This window comes from Anser brachyrhynchus, assembly GCF_964034855.1.
Source record: "Anser brachyrhynchus genome assembly, chromosome: 4".
Classification (NCBI taxonomy): Eukaryota; Metazoa; Chordata; class Aves; order Anseriformes; family Anatidae; genus Anser; species Anser brachyrhynchus.
The window spans coordinates 34,174,868-34,196,820 of NC_137698.1; the positions used below are offsets into that span (position 1 = coordinate 34,174,868).

At 35.4% G+C, this 21,953-nt stretch overlaps 1 protein-coding gene across 3 annotated transcripts in view; it reads left to right on the top strand.

The window, feature by feature from the left end:
* Positions 1-21,953, top strand: part of LRBA (LPS responsive beige-like anchor protein) — a 400,077-nt gene that overhangs the window by 104,994 nt on the left and 273,130 nt on the right. For all 3 annotated transcript variants that reach the window (XM_080589383.1, XM_080589381.1, XM_080589382.1), the window contains 2 exons: positions 232-293; positions 20,410-20,474. In XM_080589383.1, the coding sequence (XP_080445509.1) occupies positions 232-293; positions 20,410-20,474 (127 nt within the window). The remainder of the gene's footprint in view (positions 1-231; positions 294-20,409; positions 20,475-21,953) is intronic.

A 21,953-nucleotide genomic window follows, 5' to 3' on the forward strand; every position in this document is an offset into this window, starting at 1 on the left:
GTATTACAATTAGTTGCATCTTTAGATGCAAAGCTTCGAATTTACAATCTTCCTCACATAGTTTTATTTTGTGCTGATAAATTAAAAAAATTAAACTGTAAGTGGTTTGTGAATTTCATCCTTCTTTGCTTGTTGAGACGCTTCTAATCTATTGTACTTTGCAATATTTTGTGTTAACAAATGATGCTATATAAGCATGTGTTTATGTCTAATATTTTTTTCTTTTTCTAGGTCTCGTGTGTATGAAATCTAGCAGTTCAGTTGTGGAGCTAGTGATGCTTCTTTGCTCTCAGGTGAGATTTACATAGTGTTTGAATTGCAGTCTTTGAGCACAATGGGAATTGCAGTTGAAATTTTAAGACTGTGTAATTATTTAAAAAAGGTTGCATGCAAGGCCTTATTGACTTCCTAAAAAAGTTTTCTGATACTAATTGTGACTATTGGGTAGGAAAGAGAAGACACTAAGGGTTTTATGTTACCTTACTGTTGAGCGTTTACATAACCTCGATGTCGGCATGCCGACATAATTCTATGCTGTCATTTTTGTAAGATAAAATAGGATCAATAAAATATTAAGGGTATAGAACCAGATTGATTTCTGTGTCTTGGCATGTTGAATCCTCTGGGATGAGTAGAATTTTTCCTTTTGTGTCGAGGTTATGAAATGAGTGATAAATACTTTTGAAACCGTGTCATTCTTAATTGATATGACAGGTAATAAGAATTTGAGAAAAATATAAGAAAACAGTCCTGGTTGTCAGCTGTTTGGGGCTTCCTACGTTCCTAAAAGCAAAGTGGTTTTAGATACTTAAGAACCTGAAAATCGCCTCTACTTGTGCATAGAAAATAAACACCCTGAGGAACTTTCTTAAAATTGTGATGAAGGAATTAATTGGGTTTTCTTTTGGGTTATTTCTTTCTTTTTTTTTTTTTTTTGTAATTAAATGGAAGAATGTTTTTATTGAGCCTTTCTTTTGGTGCCTTAAAAATGATACCTTTCTGGTAGTAAATTCCCCTACTTAAAACTTTAAAATAGCCTTTTTTAATGGGAATGGTATTGGTCTAGAGGTCAAGGGTTCTGACCCATTTCAAAACCTTTGACCTTCATTTACAACCCTTATGGTTTGCTTGCCTGACGAATAAGGATAATGCAAAATTAATGTTTCTTCACATCGATTTATTCGTTTTAGTGCCTATATTGCCAAATTTATTTAGAGTGTGCTGATAGACATTTCATGAATACAAATGAAAGAATCATAGAAGGTGTGAAAAATCAATAGTCTGCATTGTCAATAAAATGCAATAAGAACAATTACTTCTGGAGATTACACCTAATAGATTTTTACAATGAACTAGTGAAGAGTAGTTATGTTTTCCAGTGAGCTTATTACTAATGAACGTATGTAGAACTTTGCTTATCTAGTTTTCCATCTTCCACAGAAAAAAAGTAGTTTTACTCTGAAAGGAATTTAATATTCCTCCTGGAACTTCTGGAATTTAGTTATTTTACATATTGTCAAGTGGACATTGTTCACAACTTCTAGAATATGAATTTGCTGCTGATATAAGCCAAAAAAAGAATCCTTGCTACCAGGAAATTCATATGCAAGTTTTAATATTAATTTATTAATGTGCTAGAGTAAAACTAATCTGAGTACTAAATATGTGTCTGACAGCTTGGTGTTAGCATTTTAAAAATTAGGTTTTGGTATGCTTGCTGCTTGTTTCAATAATTAGTGGTTGACTTTTTCTTTTTTTTTTTTGGTAGGGTAATCTAATCTTTTAAAAATCATGTTTTGCTCTGTACTGTATGTCACTTGTTTGGTTTTGGGAAGTGGAAAGGATAAGGAATAAATGACGTGCTCTAATGCATCTATTTGTCATACGTGTCACAGTGCCACTTAATACTAATCTAATCAAATTGAGGATATAGTGATTGCTTAGCAGTGCTAGTTTTAGAGACTTGAGGTTGTTCTTTGTGAAATAGTAGAAATAAACCAATAAAGTCACAAAGACCTGGAAGTCTTTTTAGAGTTGCATAGCAGCTGTAATTTTTGGCGCAATATGAAAAATGACGTGAGAAATGAATCTGAAATTAGCTCCAGATGTATACAGATTGTTCTGGGGTGATAATTACATTTTTCACTTTGAATTTTCCTAATTCAAAGAGGTCAGGATGGCAATCACAGAAGTGATTTATTTTGTTAAGAAGTGAACTGTCTTTTGCTACATGAAAGCCTGAGAGATATGAAATTGAATTTCAAGATGACATTTTACAGATACTGGGAGGAGATGGGGTTGAGCTTGATTGATTTTTTTTCTTTTTCTTTTTTTTTTTTCTCTTTTGGCCAAAGATAGGGTGGGAAGTGAAGTGATATCCTTTTGCTAAAATTTTAATTAATTTTCAAGAGGAGATGGAGAGGATGAAGTGCCAAAGATCAAAAGATCAGGTCAAAAACTAGTTTTTAATCACATAAATAATGTGCCATAGTTCCAAAGTAAGTATCTGCAAATTTGATTTAAAACTTCACAAATTTGTCAGCCATCATATTGTGAAATTGAAAGACTGCTCTGATTAATAACTTTGGTGTTTTTGTTAACCTCTTTCTGAAAATTAGTTTTAAACATTGTATATGTGTAGTAAGCACTTGGTTTGTTTTTCTAAAAGATGTTGATTTAGATTTATGACTGGAATATTTTCTTCTTTCTCAGAAGTGCAAAATAAAATAATAAAATCTCACAAGTAATTTTTTCCCCATAAAAATGAAAAAATGAAACTCGCAGGTGAAGTGATGAAAAAAATCAAGATGATGAGAGTTCTATGAAATTGTTACACCCTGCTCAGACCCTTTCTTGTTTAAATTTTGTGTATGCAAGCATTTGGAAAAAGTGTACTGCTTCCGTGTTTTGGTTTTGTGTTTATATTTTGACTCATTGTTTTATGGTTTACACAAAGTAAAAGGAGAAACAGGTGGTTTGAAATACAGACAAAAGGCTTTTTCTAAGACAAAAAAAAGTTGTTGTTTTGATAGACACACTACATTTTGAGACATGTGTCTGTGTGTATACTTACATTTATATAAATCTATCAAAACATAAAGAAATCCTTCATTTAATATTACTGCAAAGTGTTCCTGCTTATTTGACATTAATATCATTTTTGAAAGAATCGACGTTGCATTCAAGGCCACTTTATAAACGCGTTGTGTTGCTCATCCTAATTCAGTCTGACACACATTCCAATAACACTACCTCCCTTCTAGGGTTTAAAACTAAATTTATGGCTGAGCATTGTGAAGTGCATCATTTAAAAATGGTTTCAACCCAAAACATCTAATAAATAAATAATGTGTATGGCTACTCAGTAGCAGACTTTCCAGACTAGAAATCATTCCATCGGATACTCAACAGTCCACTATCGGAGAGGGCTGTCAGATAAATCTTATAGTAGCTGCACTCATGTCCTGTAAATCACATGTTATTGTCTGAGCCTTCTGCCAGGTCATCTATTCTTTTCCCATTTATCAGAAATGCATACAGTACAGTGAACCTAGAAGCACCATCTAGTCTGGCCTGGCATTCTGTTGAGGTAATTAAACCAGCCAAAAGAGTGAAGACCTGTGTCTACTATCCCTTTTAAATAAGTGACGTCAGGATGTTAAAGATGCTCACCTGCTATTGTGAGACAAGGTTTCTGCACGGGGAAACTGTGATATCATCCTTGAAAAAAGCATTTTCATCTAAAATGACTCTTGCTCAATGCCCTAAAACTCAAAGGGGCACATGTGAATGAGTGTGTGTTTATCCATAAAGTAAATTTCCTACTGTGCATCCTTTCATTTGTCAGCTTTTTCCTTGAAATACTTAACTGAAATGGGAAAAACTGTTTTCTTCCATACTCTCATGGAGTTTCTAAAAAAAAAAAATAATTCTCCATTACTCACATACATGAAATGTTCATCCTATTATTGTAGATCCAAGGTGAAAAGGTACGAAAATAGGTGAAGGAAGTTTGGTTTTTTTCCCTGATGCCTTTGAATTTATAGAATTTTCGGCTCTTGAAAAATTCTTCATCCTTTTTTCTGTAGTAAATCAACTGAATTGTCACTGAAATATATTTAAGAGAACTAACTAGGTTCTTGTTGGATACATATTTTACTTGAGAGCTTTTTACTACTGCATCTAAATTTTCTAGCCCATAATCTTCCACTAACTGGCTCCAGTACTGTTCTGCTATTGTAAAATTTTCTAAAATAGGTGGAAAGCCACCCAACCTTTATAGAAGTTTGGCAAATAAAAATTAACAAAAACTGCATAATGTTTTATGATAACAGCAACCCTCCCACACACACACAGACACACCCTACTTGCTGGTTCAGTGTAGAAAAGCTGTGTGGTTCCTCCCTCTTCTGGCCTCTGTTGTTTCAAAGGGGTTAAGGACACATCCTTAACAGGTGATGGGATTTAGAAAACCAAGACCAATGCTTTAATACATTTAATCTCTAGGTATTTTATCTTCTGGAAATATGTATGTGGTGTATTGCAATACAACCACATAACTGAGCTGCTAGATTTATATTAGGCCTTGATAAAGTACATCTTTCATTGAGGAGATGTAAGAGGGAAGCATAAACTCTGATGCTCCAGAAGTTTGTGTGCAAGTATAGCATCTGTTCATATGGTTCAACGAAAGATGATTACAGTTGAATATGTCATGTGCTGTGCTGATAGTTTTGGGGATTATTATTATATTTTTTGAAGAGGAAAGCATGATTCAAGGCTGTGTGCCTTAACATAAGGCAGAAAATAGGAAAAGAAACTGATCAGTAGCATTAAAGCAGAAGAAGGAATTATAATTATTTAAACAATATCAACATGTGCCACACAATCATGTACCTGTGAACAAACAATAGGATTTTGTGTTTCCCCCAAGGAAGCATGATATAATGGTAGTTAAGATTTTGATTTTCATCACACTTGTTGCACACCATCCCCCTCCTTCACCCTGGTACTTGGATGTTTGTAAAATTTCACATGATTTTAAGGCTTTCCTGGGTATTCTGTACTTGGAATTAAGCTTTGTATCAATGATCCAATTTCATTACCTCAGGAATGGATTTCTGCAGTGTACTAAAAATTGGTAAGCCTCTGAATTATTTGGAGACTTTAGCTGATGTAGATGTCTGGTTTTAGGTTTTTGTTACGTCCAAAGAGAACGTATTGTGGTGATGCACTGTGATCTGCACTGGTTCGTAATTTACTTCTGAGTGCAATTCCATGTGATGGATAGTCATAGAGATCACTGTGAAGTTTTAGCTGAATTGGGTAGAGGTTATCTAACGGGCTATATCGGTATGATACCGTGGCAGCTGAAATCAACAGAAGCACCAAAACTCTAACAATATATTGGTTTAGTTATTAAGAGAATAAATGCTGTTTGAATGTTTGTGACCCACCATTTAGGTGATGACATTTTAATCAAGATGATATTTTTCCATCTAATTACTTTGTGTTCTAATAGCTGAAAATTAGTTTAAAGGGATCTAATAATCCTTTAGACTCATGATCTGAAAAATGTATTTATTTTGGTACAGAAGGCAGATTTTGTAGGAAATTTTGCAGCCAAATGACCTTATATTGATTTTAATACATTTTAATTTCACTTTAAGGCCACTTAGAATCTATAGCAGTTAATCTAGTTCTTTGAAGCAGCATGGCTTTATCTTTGTGTCTTTTTCTTATTAAAGATTACAGTCTGGATAGTATAATTCTGGTAAGAATGAATGATGAATGCAGCTATATTTGTGTAAAAACAAACAAACCCTAACCTTGAGTAATAAATTGATTTTGTGATAAAATACTTAGAAACATAACTTTATTAGGCAAATAGAAAGGATTAACGCCGTGACAAATAAAAAGTAGAAAAAAGGACTTCCAAAAGTCTAAATGGATAAGTTCAGGAGAAGGTGCTCTGTGAGTTGTGTCCATAGGTGTTTGCCTTTTGTTAACTTTCTTTGCAAAGATGTGAAGTATTCAGTGTTTCCAGTTTAGTATGAGAGTAGTGCTCTGAGGTGCACAAAAATATTCATTTCCCACAGGTGCGTTGTGGGTAAACATGTTGTATGTTTATTAGCTTGTGTTATTCTGAAGAATTTGAACATTTAAACACTATCTGCTAGCCTAGCCTTCTGTAGAGATGAGCTAGCTGTGGAAGGAAGCAAGAGTATTCAAAGTGATAGAATCGTATCATAGAATCACAGAATGGTTTGGGTTGGAAGGGACATTAAAGATGAGCCAGTTCCAACCCCCTGCCATGGACAGGGATGCCACCCACTAGATCAGGTTGCCCAGGGCCTCATATAACCTGGCCTTGAACACCCTCCAGGGATGGGGCATCCACAGCTTCTCTGGGCAACCTGTTCCAGTGCCTCAGATGAGTGAAGAATTTTGTCCTAACTTCTAATCTAAATCTCCCCTCTTTTAGTTGAAAACCATTTCCCCTTGCCCTGTCATTATCTGACCGAGCAAAAAGTTGCTCTCCATCGTTTTTTATAAGCCCCCTTTAAATACTGAAAGGCTTCCATAAGGTCTCCCCAGAGAGAGTCTTCTCTTCTCCAGGCTGAACAGCCCCAGCTCTCTCAGCCTTTCTTCATAGGAGAGGTGCTCCAGCCCTCTCATCATCCTTGTGGCCCTCCTCTGGACCCACTTGAACAGCTCCACATCCTTCTTGTGCTGGGGGCCCCAGACTTGGACACAGCACTCCAGCCTACCAAGGGCAGAGCAGACGAGCACAATCACTTCCCTCTTCCCTGCTGGCTACTCCTCTGGTAAGGCAGCCCAGGATGCAGTTGGCCTTCTGGGCTGCAAGCACACACTGCTGGCTCATGTCGAGCATTTGTCCACCAGAACCCACGAGTCCTTCTCTGCAGGGCTGCTCTCAATGAGTTCTTCTCCCAGTCTGCCCTCGTGTCTGGGATTGCCCTGACCTAGTTGCAGCACCTTGTGCTTTGGCTTGCTGGACATCATTAGGTTCATATGGGCCTATTTCTCAAGCTTGTCCAGGTCCCTCTAAATGGCTTCCCTTCCTTCTGTTGTATTGACTGCACCAATCAGCTTGGTGTCATCTGCAAACTTGCTGAGGGTGCACTCGATCCCATTGTCTATGTCATTGATGAAGATATTAAAAAGTACCAGTCCCAAGACAGACCCCTGAGTCATCTTATTCTGCTATTGTTTATCTAGATTCTGAAGCTGCCTTAGATCTACTTCATACCAAGTTGAGTTAGGCGTATTATAAAGCATGTTATTAGTTGTTACGCAGGTCGAAGTAGGAACATTCCTAATGCAATTTTGTAACAAATATTGCACGGCCAGTGTAACTGGCATACAAAATGGAAGATTCTTATTCTATCTTTATAATGCTGTTGTACGGAAGGTATTAGGAAATGTCTGGTGAGCTTTATGTACAGTCTACTTCAGGATATTTTCAGTCAAGTGATTTTATATTGGAAACTATTTCCTTTTCAAAAAAACTCTTCTTGTTATTTACCCCTTTCAGTGTGTATTTTTATCTCCAATCACTTGGTTTTCCAGGATAGAGACTGATCAAAGCTAGGTAGAGTGGAAGATGGATCCCACAGAGTAGCCAGTGACCATGCTATCAGTGCTGTCCTCCCATAGAAAAGACTTGCACTTTAATTAATATTTCAAGTAATAGTTGTTGTTATCATCAAGCAGAATAGTCAGTCAGAGGAAAAATTTGAACAGAAACTCCCAAAGAAGTTGGTAGTCCAAAAGCTTAAGGGCATTCACCTGGCCATGTGGAAGATTCCAGTTTAGAAAGAAATTAAACTCTTTCAGTGTGTAAAATCAACATTGTGATTCATCTGCTTTGTCCTCAGTTATACTTTCCACCTTTGGTTATGATTTATGAAGACATTCTGTTCTTCTCTGTAAGGTGTTGGGGATAAAGCTGAGGGTTTCTGCATTCTTCTGCATTACAAGGTACTTGATATCGACACAGAGAGCTGTGTGGTGAATGGTCAGTCACAGCTTTAGCTGTGGAATCTAGACTCCCTTAAGCATAGTCCTTTGGTGCTTGGATTTTAGATACTGTCCTGTCAGTAAGTTTTCTTTTAGCAAAACAAAGTTAAAATAGCAATCTGCCTAGATCCCTTGGATTCTCTGTTATGCTTTGTGTATCTGCGTATTTGTAAACACAGTATGGCTTCTTTCTTTCCTGAGTTCTCATAAAATCATTCTGAACAAATTTCCTACATCTCTGAGAATCTCACTTTGGGTGCTGAACTTTCATAGTTGGTATATATCATTGAGCAGGGTACTTGGAATAATTACAAAAGGATTACGTATGCTAAAGATATTTTGCTGCTTGCTTCATTGAACTGTGTTATATGTTTTAAATGTTTGAAACTGGATGCCAGCTTGGTAGATAACTGTCTGAAGTGCAATTTTGATAAGATTTAAATAAATAGAAACGGCTGGAAATCCTTTCCTTTGAACTGGAGTATGTTGAAATTACATTTGGAATTAACTATGGATATTTTTTTTCTGATGTAAGTGCTGCATAGATTTAGAATCCGCAGGAGAAAAAAGGGTTAATGCATTTTTTCCTCTTGGAAGTTCACTCCTACTTTGATTTCCCATTGCTTTCTTAATTGTTTGAAACATGCATTGCTTATAATTGCCTGCAATATTTAACCTATCTGATTCAATGAAATTGCTTGAAGAGCCATTCTAACCTGTTTAAATAGGAATTTCATAAAAGGACTTTTTCATAATAATCACTAAGCTTTGCACTTCGTGGATCCCACATTAGTTTGCTACACTTAAGATATGTTCAAGCTCTGTCTTTATTCTTAGTTGTAGTTGCTGGCTTCAGGAATAATATGTTTTGTTAGCTCTTAGTATGGCTTACAGGACTCTAAAACCTCTGTGTCCATCACTGCCAAGTTTTTTTTTTTTTAAAATAAACTAATAGAGGGAATGGTTTCTTTCATAAGTCTGTGAAGTGGGTGTATATTGACAGTTTGCTTAGTAATAGAAATCAAAGAAGTGTATAATTTAAACTAATCTGTTGCTTTGAGTATGGAAAAAGATTAGAATGTATTGGGAATGATTTGCCAATACTGTATGAATAGTAAGTGGCATATTTTTGACTTGATGCAATAAGCGCTTTTTAGTTGTATCCCGACAAGTAGTGGTCACAGTAGTTAAAATGCACAAGATACTGCTTTGGCTTTATCTCCTTATATCTTTCCATAATTCTTAGTCTAGGAGATGCTTTAAAGGTTTCCTCACTCCCCAATTTAGAGACAGAATATATGATGTGGAATTTTAAGGTGAGTAAAATCTATGATGTGTTACATTTAGCATGTGGAAAACAGAACAGTATATGATCTTTGTCATACTTGTATTAAATGGGATACGTGTTTGTGCATATTAGATATAAATAATCACGAAAGCAATAGAAATGGCTTCCTAATAAAAAATCACTTTCTGTAGACCTACTTATGACCCATTTGGAAAATGCCCTATGTAATTTTCAGCAACTTTACTTTGAAGTACTTAATAAAAGCAGGCTATGAGACTGAGAAGGTAAGTGTGAAAGAACTGTTGTTTTTTATTCTATACTACATTGCAGTTTTTTGGAAAGTGAGTGAGTTTTGGGGTTTTGAACAAAAATAAGAAGTATATGTAAGGAAGTTGGCATGCGTGCTAAATATTCAACTGAGAAGGTGTATAGACAGGTAGAAGTGGATAGGTGTAGTAAAGCCATGATGTTTTGGTGTGGATTTACATGATGCATTATTTCTCAGGACAATACACTCGTCAGCATGACTTGCAGACTTCGGATAGAGGGAAACGTAGAAGGTAGGGTTAAAAAAAAGCACAAAAGCCCTCTTAGAAATAGTTTGCCATACTGGAAGAGAAGGAGATGAACTTTCCTAAGGTCATCTTACTAAAATGTAAGTCTTACCATCAGTAAAGTGCTGGGGGAAAAAAAGGAATTCCACCTCTTTCCTCCCCTTCTCCCCCCCGCCTTTTTTTTGGTGATATATGCTTATATACATATATATGCACACTATCATTAGTGGTTGTTTTGTAGGCTTTTCAGATGATGCAGACTCTTACTGGGAAAATTTCTCTTATCAAATGAAAATTACTTGAATTTGGTCAGGAATCCAGGCTGTGGTGTTAATGGCAATTTAATAGCAAACATGTCCACTACAGCTAAAAATATTAGCCTTTAGAATTTAAAACTAGGCTGAAAGTATGATTAATGTATAATTTTTTTTCTGTTCAGGGAGGAGAGAGGATATTGTAACTTAAATGTGAATTTTGGGGGTCTGAGAGGGGAACAGGTCAGTTTCATCTCCCCGAATGTACACTGCTGCAGATGTTCAAAAGTAAGGGAACATAATTTAGCTACAGAAGCAAGACTTTTCTGAAGAAAAAAGGTATCCTGTTGCTTCACCAGCACACTAGGACTTAAAAAAACACCACCATTTAAGGTGAGTTTTGTGCAGTGAGAGCACACCCTGTGGCTTGGCAGTCTAGTCAGAAGGATGATACCATGCTGACTTTATAACTAGATCTTTGAACAATATTCTCATGGGTGGCAAATGCAAAACAAAGTAATATCAACTGGCACTTAATTCTGTGAGCTCCCTGCTGATGGGGCTCTGCACTGAAATGGAACTCTTCCTGCCAGGAAGTCAGCCACAAAGTGTGGAGACCTCTGAAAATAAAGCGTGCCTTAATTTGACACCCTGCTGTTTTACAGCTAGTCTGTTTAATTTGAGACTATGGAAAGAGGTTTAGTGGAGGGGAGGGGGGTGGGATTATGGAAAGTTCAGAGGGTGGCAATGGTTGTCTCTGACTTCATACTAATCACACGTGCGTGAACATTTTTGTTCATGTTAACAAACCAAATCATTTCTCTCCATTGTCTGCAAGCAAAACTGTTTCAGAAACATCTGGAGAGTGGTGGTGTTTGCTGAGAGTTATGGCAGTAGGAGCTTTGCATAGTGGTGATGTTCAGTTGTAGACTAAGCTTTAGACTTATTTACAACTTCTGTGCCTTCTGTGCCAAAGTCTGTGCCTTTTTATGTTTCTCTGCAATTGGAAAAATATCTGTCTCATCAAATATGTTGATGATTAACTAATCTTTCTATAAATATTTTAAGAAAACTCGTTCAAATGAAAAATATCTTATTTTGGATAATGCAGCCATGAATATGATGGAGGTGCATGTCTGTTAGGTGTTAGGTCCTAGTTCTGAGTCAAATTTGATTCAGAAGAATCAAATGGATTTTCCAGTGCTTTCTAACAATTTCCATATAGACATTTATTTTTATTTCTACCTAAATATGTGTGTAAATCTAAATGTGTAAATAAAGTGGTGGTACTTCTTCATTTTGGAGAACTTACTTGGTGAGTGCACAGGAAAATTTGTAGTGAAAGGAGCAGAAAATTGTTTATCATGTATTCTTTTTTTTCCTAAATCTTTTCTGAAAATGTCTGCATTAGGATGTTTTAATGATGAGGGACAGGTTTGGAGATCCTGTCTTTTGAGAAAAGAAGTGGGAGTGGTTTATCAAGTTTGGTTTCATTCCCTCAAAGTTTGCTTGTATTCATAAGGTTATAAGTTGAAACTAAGCTACATCTGGGGAAAAGGTTAATAATAAAGGGCTTTCAGTTCCAAAATAGCATTCACCATATATGTATTGAGTTTTTTTAGTGGTTAAATTTATTTAGATAAAGCATATAACACATTGAGCAGGAAGGTTGCTGCTCTTTGGTGATGATGATGAATGTTGCTATCAGTTGGATCAGTCTGTCACTAGTAGCACAACTGTGCAGCAGTAAGTATATTGTGATTTTCTTGTCTTCATGACTAGTAGTCTACCTTGGGCAACAATTTTTTTTTCCATGCAGTGGTTTTGCCAAATCTCAGGAATGAACATTACAGTCAAACAATAAGCACTGATCAAGAGGCAGTTGCCTTATACTCTTGCCATTCTCTGATTTGTTTTCCTTTCACCATTAAAAGACGCTAGTACTGCAGCTCGATTGTTCACATCTATTCCTTTTGTCTGTCTCATGTTGTCCCTTTTCCTTACTTCTATTTTTCTGACTCATTTCATTTGACTTATAGTTTCTTGCTTTCCATTTCTGCGTATTTGCAGAACTGCTTTTTTACTTTTTCTCCATGTTTAAGATCTCTGTTCTAGTTCTTCCCGAAGCTACTGACTTTCATCTTTGCATTGAAAATATCTGATGGTTACAGAACCTGAAGAGGAAACTGCAGTGGAAAAGGTTTGCTGCTAGATGAACTCAAACCTGACCCCTAATGTCGTTTCATGAGGAGTCATGGCAACAGCCTGCTAGTGGGAGAGAGAAAGGGGAGAGGCTGCCCAGGCAAATTGCTTCCTCCATCAGGAATGTGGACCTGAAATCAGTGATCCACTCACTCGTTTTTTTCCCATTCTACAGTTTGTTGCTGTAGTGGGAACGTAGAGGAGCTGGAGTTTAACATAGACTTATCTCTCTCATGTCAGTGCAACGTTGGTTCTAGGGATTTAATTTTATGCATCAAGTCACAATTTGAATTGCTACAAATGGCATGTAATAAACGTTTTTCATGTACATGCTCATAGTTTTTTCCACAGATATAAAAATGAAATTTGTGAGTTCTGGTGATATGCAGGTTCTATGCTGTGATGGCCATTACTGGTAGCATTCTATTTATTCTGACAGTTATAATTTCATAATTTTTAATGAACTTTAATTTTTTTAAAAAAATTATTAAAATCCTGCTTTAAGAATATTTAGTATCGCCTTAAATTATGGTAACTGCAACTTATGCCAAAATTTTATGGCTGTACCTAAAAGTATATACTGTAGTATCTTATGTAGTGTAACTTTCATAATGCATAGCTTTCAGGATGGATGCTGCAGTTTGTAGAGAAGACAGCAGTTGACACTTCAAATATAATCTCATTGCATAGAAGGCATTGTCTGACATGCTGACAGTTTATTTAGTGTTTCAGTGAGGAATGTAGCATGCCAGTATGCAAACTAATCCAGCTCTGTGTGCATATAATTTATTTTCAGAATCTATAAAAAATTACTGTGACTCAGACTCAAACTTCTAAGTCTTGAAATTAAACTCACATTATGAGGTAATTTTAGGCATTTACCACTAACAACATAATACCGGTTTATAGGAAGTTCTGTTTACATGGAGTATCCCAAATGGTTAAACAGCAGGGGAGTCTTCTGCTTTTAGTTAAAAAAAAAAAAAAAAAAAAAAAAAAAAAAAAAAAAAAACAAAACCAAAAAAACCCTGCTGTTTCTCTATGGCTTATTTACTGCTTGTTTAATTCTTAATGTAGTGTGCTGTGGAATTGAGCATGCAAAAGTCAGCAAAGAGTTCTGTTTTCTGCGTCTAAGGTTATTACTTGCTGTACAATAATAAAGGAACTATTTTATTGGGTTAGTTGTAATTAACTTCAGCACTAGGCCTTGATATAAATCATTCCTAATCTGTTTTCTTTACATTTTCTTTCTTTTTAACTGGTTCAACATAGTTTCTTTCTGTCATCCTTTTACATAAGGACTAGGGTTGTAATTGCTTTTTTGAATTAGGCTGTCGGAAGCTAATGTGCATGTTGATCCAAGAATTGATTAAGGAACACTAATGAATTTCATATAGCACTTTTAAAAGATTTGCAATAAATACTATGTAATAAATACTCTATAGCAGTGATCTGTTATACCATTAGAATTCAATACAGTGTTGTCATGCCACGCAGCTGGAAAAATAATTCATTAAAAAAACTTTGATTTGGTTCCACAGTTAAAATAGTAAATAATTGTGGTTATGATTTTTTTAAAAGAAGTGTTCTAACACTTCCCTAGAGTACATTTTCTGAAAATAACTGTTGTTGTTATAACCTTTGTTTCTATGTTTTATCAAAGGGAAAACACTGAAACAGCTTACTTTCGGTTTTCAGTTCGTCTTGGTGCTTGATGCCAATGGGGCCCGGTGCCTTTTTAAGTAGTTTATCAGTGCATTTGTGTACTTTTAGCATTTTCAGTTGTTAGTTACCAGTACAAGTTTGAAACAAATAAAGAATATTATGGATTCTTTTCAGTCAGTCTTGCAACTAGTGATCTCACTTTTCTTGAGTTACTTGTCCTTTTCAGCTGCAGATAGTCACACAAACAATCTTAACCCAATTTAGAGTTCATTAGAAAGATTTGAGTGTATTTGGAATGTTTTGCCACAACAATATTCTTGATGTTATGCATCCACTTGAGAAACTATCTCACCTAGTTAATTTTTACACAACTTTCTCCTGGAAGACTCATTAATTTTTTTTTAATACAAAGACTTTAGCTCTGTATTGTCACTAGCTGATTTTTTTGACAAAAAACAATCTCTTTTTAATGGAATGCCAGCAGTAAATACTTTTTATTGTAACAGAGTGTGTTTGATAGTTTAGAAGTCTTATAAAAATAATTAGCTCTTTTATATAGTTCTAATGGCAGCCTTGCAAGTTTCCCCTGGAGCAGTCTCTAATGAACAGGCCTTGATTTTTCGAGTTGGGCTTTCAGATTCCCTGAGGACTTGACTTCAGACCTTGAAGGGCAGCAGCTGCCATTTGTCTTAAGACTGGAGTTGCCAAACAGACAGACCATGTACTAATAGGACACATTTGTACAGCCTGAGTATATGGAACCGTGATAGACGCATAATGATGATCATCTGTTGAGAGCTTGAAGCTGGCTAGGGTTAGAGTAACTTTTATCACTCTCATTGCAATCAGAACCTCTGTATTGATTAATCAGATAGCTTGACTTGTTATGTTGATGCCATGTTAAAGCTTTCATAGATGATTTTTGATAAATTTGAGAAATTCGAAGCTGTTTGTTAAGTTTTACCCTGACAAAATGTTCTGAGTTCTGGGATAGTAGTAAATGTTTTTGTAACCTACCTCTTTTCTCTGTAACTGTCAAGATTCAGCAAGAGTGATGTTATTATCTATGGAAAAGAACATGAATAGAATTACTAAAATTATTTTTGTCTCAATTTCAGATATATCTTTCATTATTGTTTTTTTCCTTACTTTTATTTGGGAATTCAGATATGACTGTAAATACTAAATGTACTAAATATGGTTGTCTCCAAATGTGTTTTCTTGTTGCTCTTACGTTTAGAATGTACTACATCCTTGCAACATTTTGCTGTTTTGTACACTACTTAGTATGGGTTAATTTTATATTAAAACGCTGCATTGGGTTTCTAGGTAAGAATTTTCAAATGTTTTATGTTGTTTTTCATTTTTTAATGGAGTTTTGTAGATTAAAATACTTTAAGCAAACTTTCTGCAAGTTATATCTTTGCCAATATTCTGCTATTCTGCTTAACATGCAGTCTAGCTTTTTTTTAATTATGAAGAACCCAGCTGAGATATAATCTACTTTTTGCTTTATGTTCTTTATTGCTGAGTTCATTCAAGCCTGTAGTGTATGTGGTGCTGAGAGAGTGGTGACACCAAGTGCAAACACTGCTGAAAAGTTCTTGATAGTTTACTTTAGGCACTTAAAGATTAGTGTATCTCTCTATGAGCAAGTTTTTCATGCAGATTTGACCTTTAGTCTAGGATATAATATGTCTCTTAGTCATATGTTAACACGTTTTCCCACCCTGCTCCTTAGTGCGCCATTCATATTTGTTAGTACCGAAGTCATCTTTCTAATTTGTTTCATAATCAAAATAAATTATTAAAACTCCACCAGTTTTATAGGAAGCATAGATTAAGAAAGAATTTCCTTTTTGTTTTCTTGCTTACGAGTGTGCATTTCAAATATTAGATACAGTTCTTAATTGTGCAATGTGTTAATCTTGTCAGAAAATTTTTAGAAGTTTTTGAGAAATTATGTATGAATATATGTGTGTATATATGTAAACGTATATAAGACAAGACTTGCAAATAACAGTAGTAGTACTATTTGCTCATAGAAAATAAAGCCGTTTTCATCTATTGGAGTTTTTTGAATGTTCTGCTCAAGGTGCATAATTATTTGTTTAGCAGTCAGACCAGTTGATGGATTGGACTCACAAATATTTTTATATAGCTTGAAGAACATATACAGTTGGTTAATTGTTTGGAGTATGGTTATGTTTCTTTCTTAGAGATGTATGGGTGAGGAAGGATATGTACATTTACCGCATACATGCGAACACTTCAAATTGCAAACCAACAAAATTTTCTGGGTATTTGAGTGATTAGAGTTACAAAATGCCTATATTGGGTGAGATAAGGGTTCCACCTTGCTTACTGTTTTATCTCTTTCTATGGACCCAAAGAGAGATGCTCAAGAAGAATAAAACAAAGCAAGCATGTACGACACTCCTTCATGAGTATTATTCCCCTTCCAACTCTTTTCAACTTGGGCTATTTTCTGAATTGGATGTAGTTTCTGTGTATTTACTGAATATCAGTGAATTTTCATTGCATCCACTTGTGCAGTCTTATCTTGATCCTACTGAACATTTAGGCAGCACAGCATCCTTTGGTGATAGGTTCCACTGGCTTGTAATGCAATGTGTAAAGAACTACCTCATGCTTTTTTGTTCTGAAACTGGCTCCTAATATCTGCTGCTTGTAGAAAAGGCTTTTAGGCTTGTGTGGGTAAATACAATCTTAGGGGTTCTGGTGGATCAAAAGCTCGACATGAGCCAGCAGGGCACACTTGCAGCCCAGAAGGCCAACTGCATCCTGGGCTGCATCACCAGAGGAGTGGCCAGCAGGCCGAGGGAGGGGATTGTGCCCCACTGCTCTGCCCTTGGGAGGCCTCATTTGGAGCCCTGCATCCAGGTCTGGGGCCCTCAGCATAAGAAGGATGTGGGGCTGTTTGAGTGGGTCCAGAAGAGGGCCATGAAGTTAATCAGAGGGCCGGAGCACCTCACCTGTGAAGAAAGGCTGAGAGAGCTGGGGCTGTTCAGCCTGGAGAAGAGAAGGCTCTCTCTGGGGAGATCTTATTGCAGCCCTGAAGGGGGCTTATAAAAATGAAGGGGGCTTATAAAAAAGATGGAGAGCAACTTTTTGCTTGGTCAGATAATGACATGGCACGGGGAAATGGTTTTAAACTAAAAGAGGGGAGATTGAGATTTAGGAGGAAAATCTTCACTCCCTTCCAACCTAAACCATTCTGTGATCCTAGGATTAGTTAGGATTAATTAAAGAACAACCAACTAACACTGTTAAATAGATTTTTTTTTTCTTTTAAATGGGCTCAAATGGGGCAACAGGAGGTCATAATATAAACTTTAAGGGAGATTTTTTTTTCCTGAAAGGTTGGTTTTAAGACTAGTACTGTTTAATGTTTTCATTTAATGATCTTTGTGCTCTCAGTAAGAAAGTGTTAATGAAACTTGTTGACGATATAAAATTGGTGCTATAGGGGACTGGGATATAGCTTTTCTTCTGTCAGAGTTGTACAGTAGCTACAGGAAATGTAATGTATTATTCCATGTAGAAGTATAATTCAGATGAGACTTGAAACACCATTTCAGGAAAGGATATAGTACTTTTATCTAGAGTACTTATGCAAGTGTTTATAGATTCCATTTAGGAAGTAGGTGAAACAATAATGAGCTAAGAAATTTCCATGTCAGACATAGTATTTGAATAAAATGTAATTTCTTATTTGTCTTCTTGTAATGGTTGGTTTTAATTGTAGCTATTTGTGATGGCATTCAGTGCTTCTAGTTTTTTTCTTTTCTGCTTCACTATTCTCAGTCTACAGTGACCAAAAACATTAAAAGTAGATTGTCTCTCAGTTACTAAACATTTATAGCCATAGGAAATGATGGTCAATTAAGTACAGCTTAGAACAGGTATGAAATTATTGACTTTGTTGATCTTCCCTTACAGTCCTTCCTTAGGAAAGTGCTGAAATGTGTTTTGTAGTTATTTAGTTGCATTAGTGGTTGAGTTTGAGGCTTTTAACGTGTTTTTTCCCTAATGCCTTTGGGAGATGGATAACTAAGATGTTGATATAATAATGCAATATGCATACTGAGTATAATTGTTTGAGAGAGAACATACACTGTGGGGAAATATTGAAGGGATCATGAAAGATGATGACCATTAGTCTTTTCTTTCAGCTATTAAAACTAGCTTTAGGGTGTGTTCAGCTGTGATTTATGAAATTGTTTAGACTAATACCGCCTTTGATGATGTCTGATGTAGAGAAAAATGCTGAAAAGTATCATGATAAATGCCCTTTCTTTTCACTTTTGGCAACCTCCATCTTCACCAATTAAATTTTCAAGTACTGTAGTGAGTTCTGTTAAAGAGCAGAGACATTACTAACAGAGCAACAGATGGGTGATGTCATAAATAGAAAAAAATATTTTGCTTTTCTTGAGCTTTCACACATTTAAGCTAACAATCATTTTAATTATTGCAATGCAAAGCTAAATATTTACAACTTGATATTACATTAGAATAACCTCTTGTGAGAATTAGTTGCGTAGATTATTTTGTTTAGAATATTAGCACCTAAAAGGCTTTTTAAATAGGAATAAATGTTTCTTAAAGCTATTTCAGACAGCTTACATAGTAACCTTAAGTCATGTAGTGGTGATCATAAGGCAGCAGTAGAGAGAACTGGAAAAAGGATGGTGGGAGAAATATCAGTAAAATACATGTAGCAATTAGGACCAATGCTGCTAGTAGGATATAACCTCAAAAAATCACCACCACCACCAACAAAAATATACGTGGTAATATGTAAATGGAACCTAGCTGACATTTAGAATGTTGCTTGCCTAGTAATGCATATAAACTAGTTATATAAAAAGTAATGAAATACATTTATAATTCATGAGGAATAATACATCACAAATTCCAATTATTCTACTCTTAATTCTGACTACAAAATTGCAATATGGTGTTGCAGCTTAAAAATGATAAAAAACATGTTGATCCTGGAAACGTTTCAAGCCATGGAATATCAGTGTCACCTATGCCCTGTGTTTGAAATCTGGAAATCTATTTTTGGGGGGAGGAGTGGAAAGGATAGGGACTGAAATCATAAAGAAACAACATTTTTCTGTTGTATTTTGTGTATGTCTGAATAAACCTTCACGTCACTGACTGAGAGAGGTAATAGAATTTTGCAAAACTGAGTAGTGAAAAACCTGCTCTGGTGATATCTTGGCTATTAAATACTCCTAGATTTAGAAATCTGAAATTGATTTGAATAGGTATTTGTGGTTTTGCATTTTTTTTGCCTGTTTTGGAATTGACAAGGTTTTTAAAAAGAATGACCATTAGGGTTATTATTTCTTACAACAAATAGTGAAAAATCAAGAAAGTTGATGTGGAACAGCATACTAAAGTATCTGTCTGCTACAGAAGCATTGCTTTCTATTTGTTTAGAAGGAAAACAAACTCACTTAAAACTTAGGACTTTTTAAAATCAAGAGTTATATCTAGTCTGTTCTATCCAGATGCCTGTACGTTTTCTTCAAAATCTAAGGTTCACACATGTTACCCTGATTTTTTTTTGTACCTCTGTCAACTTGCTGCTGTTGAGTCTAGGATTAAAAATCTTGGTTGTGGTTTTGTTGACCATTTTTTCTTTTGTGTCAGCTTTCAAAAGGGGAAGCAAGCCCCATTGATAGATCATCTGAGTTGGTTGCTTTTCAGTGTCTCTTTTGGAGGCCCAGCAAAGCCTGTACCAACCTGTTTAGGACATGTAGAATTTTGCTCTAGTTCAGGGTTCTGTTGGAGGTGAGAAATGTTCACTGCCTGTCTTTCTGCTGTTACAATTATTTCAATGTGTTTTTTTTTTTTGTAAGATATACTGGGTGTTAATAATGCAATATTTGGTAAACCAGATCTTTAGAGCAGAAGTGGCAGTATGTTGTTAAGGGGAGAAGATTATCATCAGTATATATGTAATATAGTATTTAAGTTATGAGAGAAGTCTGCGTTTGAAGAATGAGCCTTACGCTGATTTGAAATATTATGTTAACATTACCCAAGGCAAAGAGCATCAGTGAACCAGAGTAAGTTCAGAATTAGTGCACAACACAGAGAATGAAAAAGAGTCATTTGTGGGATGATTTTGTATTTTCTTCTCCCCTCCACAAAATAGAACTGAGTGAATGATACTGTTTTGTTTCTTCTTGCTGGCGATGTTTCTTGCTTGCTTACTAATTAGTGCACAATTAATGCTATCTATGTTTGTTGTTGGTGGTGTAAAATAACAGAATTGAAAAAGGAAGTACATGACTTTGTGGTTCAAATGTTTCTTGATCATCTTTTTTAAACAATATTTTTTTATTTTTTTTTTCCCTCCCAGGAGTGGCAAAACTCAATACAGAAGAATGCTGGCCTTGCCTTTATAGAGCTTGTCAATGAAGGAAGGTAAGTCACAATATTTGATAGCAACTCTGCCTTAGCTTTTAGGAAGTTAAGTGGCTTGAAATGTTTTAAAAGAATTTTGCTTCTGCTTTTTTTTTCCCCATTTTCTTTGAGTTTTTCTTTGAGTGAAATCACATTCTTTAATATTTCTGTTTAGTTCTAATACTAAGTAAGAGATTTCGCAGAATGCGAATGCTCTTTGGTTTCATTAAATATATCACTTATCAGTGTCATGGATTTTCTTTCTTCCTGTCCTTGTGCACTGGTTAACATTGAAACTATAATTTGTATTCGGCTAATCTCTTGAGGAAGGGAATTGATATTTGGAAGGCATTATAGCTAGGAAGTGTAAGATAAGCCTTTGTCTCAAAAATTAGATTCCAGTTTTCTCATTTATTTTCTATCTACTTCATAAAATAGAAAGGAAAAGGGTCGCTTTAAGGTATAAAAATTCTGTTACTATTACCAATTAGGTTTAATGTTCTATCAATAACTATATATGTATATTAGTGGGACTTAAAGAAAGTGACAGAGCAGGTGATGGGACCATGATCTTTAACTTGTAGTGAGTATTCAGAACCATCAATATTTTCTTCGTTAGGAATTGATTGCTGGGGCAGGCTAAGAGCAATATTTACTTTTTCTGAAGGAATTTTTTTAAGATGTCTTAATGAATTAGCTAAGGAGTATTATAAGAAACATCATTTTCTAAACCTAAATTCTGTTAGTGAGTAACTTAAGCTAGTAAAATCTCAATAGAAAATCAATTTTACAGCATTAAGACAGCTACTGAGTTAAAACGGAATAATTTATCACATAAATTAAAATGTTCTATAAGTATCTTTTTATCATTGTAGAACTAGGGGAAATGGCAGTTTGAGATTTGTCTTTTAAAATGTACGGATGTTCTCAGAATACATAGAAGTAACAACCATTTTAGTGGTTGCATTTCAGTTTATGGTGAGGGAAACACCATTGTGAGGCAGAAAAAACATTTTGCTACTAGTCTTGATCCCAAGGGCCAAGGTAAAGTAACAAGGGTGTTCAGTTACAGTGTTAAGATCTAGCCTGTAGTTGTTTCCTATTATGTGAGGCTGACCTGTCTTGACCTTACTTATAAAGTGCCTGCTATAAATTTGGCCCTTGATTAATGTTTTATTAGCATAGATAACGTAGAGATCCCACACACATGTAAACCACAACGTAAGGTTCATCTGGGTAAGATGATTATCACGAACAAATCAGTTACTGAGACTGAGTTGTAAGTAGCAGTTACCTAGTAGCATGCTTGTTCAGGTCAAGCTTTCAGAGAGCATTCTATCAGTGAAGTGTTTGGAATTGGCTATTTTCTTTTAAAAACCTACAGTGCCCATCACAGACAGATGGAATCACTCCTCCACCTCCATAAACAACATCAATAACTTATAGTCTAGTCTTAGCAGAGTGGTTGTCTGAGGGACAAATGATCCCTTAAAGACTGAA